Below are 5,231 nucleotides of genomic sequence, written 5' to 3' on the forward strand. Positions count from 1 at the left end.
GCTCTCTAGTCTAGTTCTATAAGCAGACGACCATAAATGTTCCATCGAATCACCGAAAGACTCGTCTTCGCGCCGGTGGTCCGCCATTGGAAAAGAAAGTTGGTGTTCGTGATTACATGAATGATCGCTACAGCAAAAGGGATACGCGTACAGTAAGTTTATAGCACGTTTCTCTTTGATATAGCGAATGAGCACGCAAGATCAATTCTTCTTCCATTCGTCGTCTCTCTCGATGGTTCGTCTCTTTTCATATTTTTCGCAGTCAAACTACCTTTTGACGAGAATCCTTGACTAAAAATAAATATACACAGATTACGATTAGTCAAAAATCCAAGTATCACAAAAATATTAAAGTACAGAAGTAAATTCTTCGGAATCTTTACTGTAGTAAACTATGCAAGATTGAATCATGCGTGATATTAACACAAAAGTAATTTGATTTGAAGAAGCTTGAAAATAGGAATATGCGATGTATTACGTAATACTCTCCGCAATATGAGATCTTGGAGTTTATTAAAATCTGCTAAAAGCATCCATAGAAATACAATAGTCTTTTTAATTTTACGGCAAATACGATGAAGGATATTGATTGTTTCCAAGGTTAGAAAAATTTTTATGTACTTGTAGAGTCTTTTAATTCGTTCATTTTAATTTGTTAATTCTACGTTATGTACCGACCCAATTGCTAATCGATGAAGTAGCCCAGCTTAATTTAAGATGATTTAGCTTCTAGGATATATTTCTTTGCTAGTTAGTAAAATTATTTTTAATTGTTTATTAATTCTGTTAACCTCTTTATTTATTTTTTTTTGCCTGTTCGGAATTAGGATATATAAAATATTTATCATTTGATAATTACAAAACTTAATGGCTTGCGCTTTTTTTATATCTGTAACGAAAATAACGTTACATTATTACGATATGATGCTGAAGTTAATCAATCACTTGAGAATACTCCTTTTCTTTTGCTGAAAGCGCAATTTATAATTTCTTTGAATTTACGTCTTAATATTTTATAATTATATTCACAATAACGTAATACGTTGATTTTTAACACTTTATCGCTTAATTAATATTTTTAACATAACAACGTAATGAATTTTTGTTTTAGTTTTTTGATATATCATTTCTCAATCGAATTATTATTAATCAATGTTGCTTTGATTTAATTAATGATTTACAAATTTTGATCAAACCGGTCAACAGCGTGACAATGGCATTTTCCAATCATTTGCAGTAAGAATGAAGAATAAAATAATATGTGTAAAAACAGGAATGTATAACATATACAACAAAAAAACAATGCGAAATATCAATTAATGGAACTTTAATTTAACTAAGGACATTTATGTTATTACATTAAGTTTACCTTTGTCCCTTTCGTTTCGGAGGAGAATTCAAATAAGCACCATCATGCCAGTAAGATCGCTCTTGTGGAAAGGAATAGGATACGTTAGTGTAAAAATCGGTGACTCATTGCAAAAGTATTTATACTCTGCAGTTTCTTTTCTACTGTTGTATAAAATATGTTTCATTACAGAACATAGAATAATGAGCTTATATTTGTATTATGATTTTTAGAATATTTTCCAAATTTTTATATCAATGATGACCCTATAGAAATATAGTTACAGAAGATAACATATTAAGAGAAATATCTAATTTTATCGTTTCGCTTGTTTTCAGCATTCGTGATAACGTGGTGAACGGCGTAATCCCCGTAAGTGACTGTAAAATTTGTAAGGACTCAAAGGACGAGTCAAAAGATTTTGAAAGCGCATCATTGCTTTGCGCGCTGAAACCGCGTAAACGTAAAGAACGTCACGAATCTTGTTGTCAAGAACGGAAACTGATAAGGTATGAAAAATCAATGAAAAGAGTATCTCTTAACTAACCTAACTAATATTTTTAAAGGATTAGTTACAGAACGTAGTTCTGAGTTTTCTTATCTCTTTTTTTCACAAATTGAACTACTTTTAGAAGTAGCAGCGAGGAGCGTGTTCTTGAAAGTCCTGCTGAAAAGATTTTAACAGCGAAAAACATTTGCATATTTTATCTCAGCTTGGACAAGACATGGGTCATGGTGTGGTAAGTCGTCTAAGCATATAATGTGATGTGTCTAAGCATATAATGAATGTGAAATAACGTTCACTTAAATATTTGTTTATGAGATGCATTGTTTACAGAGATGTGGAAGTCTTCCCTTACATGAAAGAACAAACGTTTCTTCTGTATCCAAGAAAACGCCACCGATTTCATCACCATGCGAAATAGTTTCGGAAACAGAAAAATTTGAATGTGATGCTGAAAAATTGAGAAGCAGTGAACGGTTCAGTCGAAGTATTACCCCAAGAGGACGAAGACAAGCACGAAGAAGAAGGGTGCACAAAGTTGCAGACGCAGAGAATTCTAGTAAGGTAAAATTTCCATTCGTTCATTTGACTAGACGAGATAAGAAATGTAAAACATATATATATAAATATAAATTGCAACTAAAATTCTTTTGTTAGGAAAACGAAGAAGAAACCGATAACATTTATAATGTATCATCGAGTCCTAATAGTCGTAATGGATCTCCAGCTCAAAGTTTTTTAGAAATGTTGAGCAGTGGACCGAGCCGATCACCATCACCGGCTCGTCCGCCGACAGTTAGTCATGAAGATGTAAATAATCCCAGTTTAACTAATTGGACTTTTCAACGACAAGAAAATGTAAATAATATTAAAATATTAAATTAAAATATCATTTAATGGCAATATTACATATCAGTGCATATTTAGGTCGAAGCTGCCGATGCGCGAGTAGAAGCTATGCTTTCTCCACGAAATTCTCTGTTATTACCTAGACGTTTTTACTCTGAGAATGAAATGCAGCCTAATGCGCCGAATATTGCAGAACTTGGTTTAAAAAATTTAACAAAGCATATAAATGGCTTGAAAAAGAAAATAAAAAAATATGAAGACGAATTTGAAGAAAATTTTGGTTATCGTCCAAGTCATTCTGATAAAATGAGTAACAGGGATATCAAACGATTATGTACAGAATTAAGTAAATTACGGAAGGAACATAAGCTATTAAAGGAAGACCCAGTTAGCGCTTTATTAGCTAATTCAAATAACAGAACAAGAATAACTAGTGGCAGCCCAACAAATAACAATAACAGTCAAGAAAAGTCTAGGACAGTATCAATGGAAGAAATGATAAAAGAAATAGAAAAGAAATTAAGTGAAAAAAGATTAAAATATAACAGATCAGAGAATATGGAAGAACTATCATATGAACAACTAATAGATGAAAAAACTGCTGTCCAAAAAGCTTTGCTTCATATTGAAAATACTTTTGGAAGACCAGTTTCTAAAGAAGATAGAACTGTCGTGCGACCTTTGTATGATAAATATAGAACTTTAAAAAGATTACTTATTAGAGCAGGTGTGGTAAGTAATATTAGAGTATTTTAAATTTAATCAATTTAATAATGAAATATTGTATAAATTTGTAAACTGTTTTTAAACATTTCTCTTACAGAGCAAAAATAAAGATAGTATTTCAGAATTAGCTACTATTTTGGAGCATGAAGCAATGGATTTTACATCGTCCAATTTACCTAATAATCCATCTGATACAGAAAGGAGAGCTAGTGAACCTGATATGTCACATAGAGGTATTTTAGATTGTATAGATTCGGTAGATCAATTACCAACTGATAGTGATAGTCAACACAGCAGTAGCGAAGGAAGTCGTAGTAATAACGAAAGTCTTCATGCACTCCCACAGTGAGTTTGTATTATGTCATTTACTAAAATCCATTTCTTGTAAAGATATTAACTAAATACTTAATTTTATATCAGAGAAGAATTATTGGTGCAGCAGAAATTAACCAGAGAAGAGAAAAAACGTCTACGACGGGCTTTGAAAGAGTTAGAAGCGCAGTTTGAAGCTCGTGCTGGCCGTAGAATGCAAAGAGAAGATCGTGGTCCTCAAGTTACAACTGTTTACGAATCATATAAGCAAGCCAAAGCAAAGCTTCGACTGATTGATGCTCTTGTAGCTAAAAATGCTTGACGCAGTATTTAATGGATGCCTTGAAAAATCTACATACATCCAACAACAAAAAAACTTCAAACATTACGAAACATCCGAAGAGTGTGCAGTGATTATTATACAATCGAAACTTGATACAGTTATTAATAATGTTATTGTGCAATAGAAATGTCAACAGGAAGCATTAAAGAAAATGGAAGTTACTAAAATCAGGCAGTAGTATGTATCATGATTTGAATTTATTCAGAAATCAAAATATTTTAAGAGAAGTATTGAGTGGTTGTCTCTGGTTGTAATATTTTTTATATGTATTAATTTTAATTGATTAACTATCTGTTTCAAATCAAAACATTAAGCTGATACAGAATATGTTTGTAAAATTTTATTCAAAGCTACTTATACAGATGTTACTAAATTTAGTTTACTGGCAAATTAATTTCCTTTTAACTTCAACAGAGATAATTATTGCACATGTTTTATTTATATGAAATATTTTTAACATATTTGAAAATATTTTAGTTATTGTAACTAACTAGATTGTTTTGATGCAACTTTCGTTATTTCAATGACTCACTGAAGTGCATATTATAAAGTGATATCATACGATAATAAATAATAAAATTAATACCAAGTTAGTAATTTGAACTTTAAATATTAATAGTTAGAAAGTAACAGTGGCTACCACGTTATAAACAATCTGTCGATTTGCACTCAATTTTCTTCAAATACTTCATGTCAGTTTCAATATAGTAAAGAAGTGCTTATTGCATGATTATTGTAAACTTTGCCTATTTATACGGATAAGAACATCACGTAACAATTATTGGAAAGAAAAAGGCCACTGATTCATTGAAAATTTTGTACTTATTTTTACTAGTGTCATTTTAAATTTTGTCACTGTTTAATAGAAATTTAAAAAACTTACTTTTTATCGTACATTATATATATTACATTATAATAAAAATGCATTGTTCTTTCATATTATTCCATGCTCATATATTTCTTTATGTTTAATTAAATGACAAATATATAAAATACCAAAGAGACAGAAGAAAGAATGAGACGATCTATTGCTTGAAAAATTATTATGCGCATCTTGCTATAAATCAATAGATAAAATACAAAAGTAAACTATTAAAATAAAAAATAAAAAAAAAAAAAAAAAAAAAAAAAAAAAAAGGGTTAAAAAG

The 5,231-nt window shown here is 30.4% G+C and overlaps 2 protein-coding genes across 2 annotated transcripts in view; one reads left to right on the forward strand and one right to left on the reverse strand.

Moving 5' to 3' along the window:
• Window positions 1-4,318, forward strand: part of LOC108554586 (protein FAM13B) — a 9,943-nt gene extending 5,625 nt beyond the window's left edge. The window contains 8 exon segments of the mRNA XM_017909918.1: window positions 1,687-1,857; window positions 1,981-2,018; window positions 2,021-2,088; window positions 2,187-2,417; window positions 2,511-2,711; window positions 2,781-3,434; window positions 3,526-3,773; window positions 3,849-4,318. Coding sequence (XP_017765407.1) covers window positions 1,687-1,857; window positions 1,981-2,018; window positions 2,021-2,088; window positions 2,187-2,417; window positions 2,511-2,711; window positions 2,781-3,434; window positions 3,526-3,773; window positions 3,849-4,062 — 1,825 coding nt within the window. The 3' untranslated portion in view covers window positions 4,063-4,318.
• The window catches only part of LOC108554587 (uncharacterized), an 11,462-nt gene continuing 6,406 nt past the window's right edge, over window positions 176-5,231 (reverse strand). The window contains exon 11 of the mRNA XM_083287413.1: window positions 176-291. The gene's annotated coding sequence lies outside the window, so the exon portion shown is untranslated. The remainder of the gene's footprint in view (window positions 292-5,231) is intronic.

The sequence above is a fragment of the Eufriesea mexicana genome, unplaced genomic scaffold, assembly GCF_001483705.2.
Source record: "Eufriesea mexicana isolate 0111107269 unplaced genomic scaffold, ASM148370v2 scaffold36442, whole genome shotgun sequence".
Taxonomy (NCBI): domain Eukaryota; kingdom Metazoa; phylum Arthropoda; class Insecta; order Hymenoptera; family Apidae; genus Eufriesea; species Eufriesea mexicana.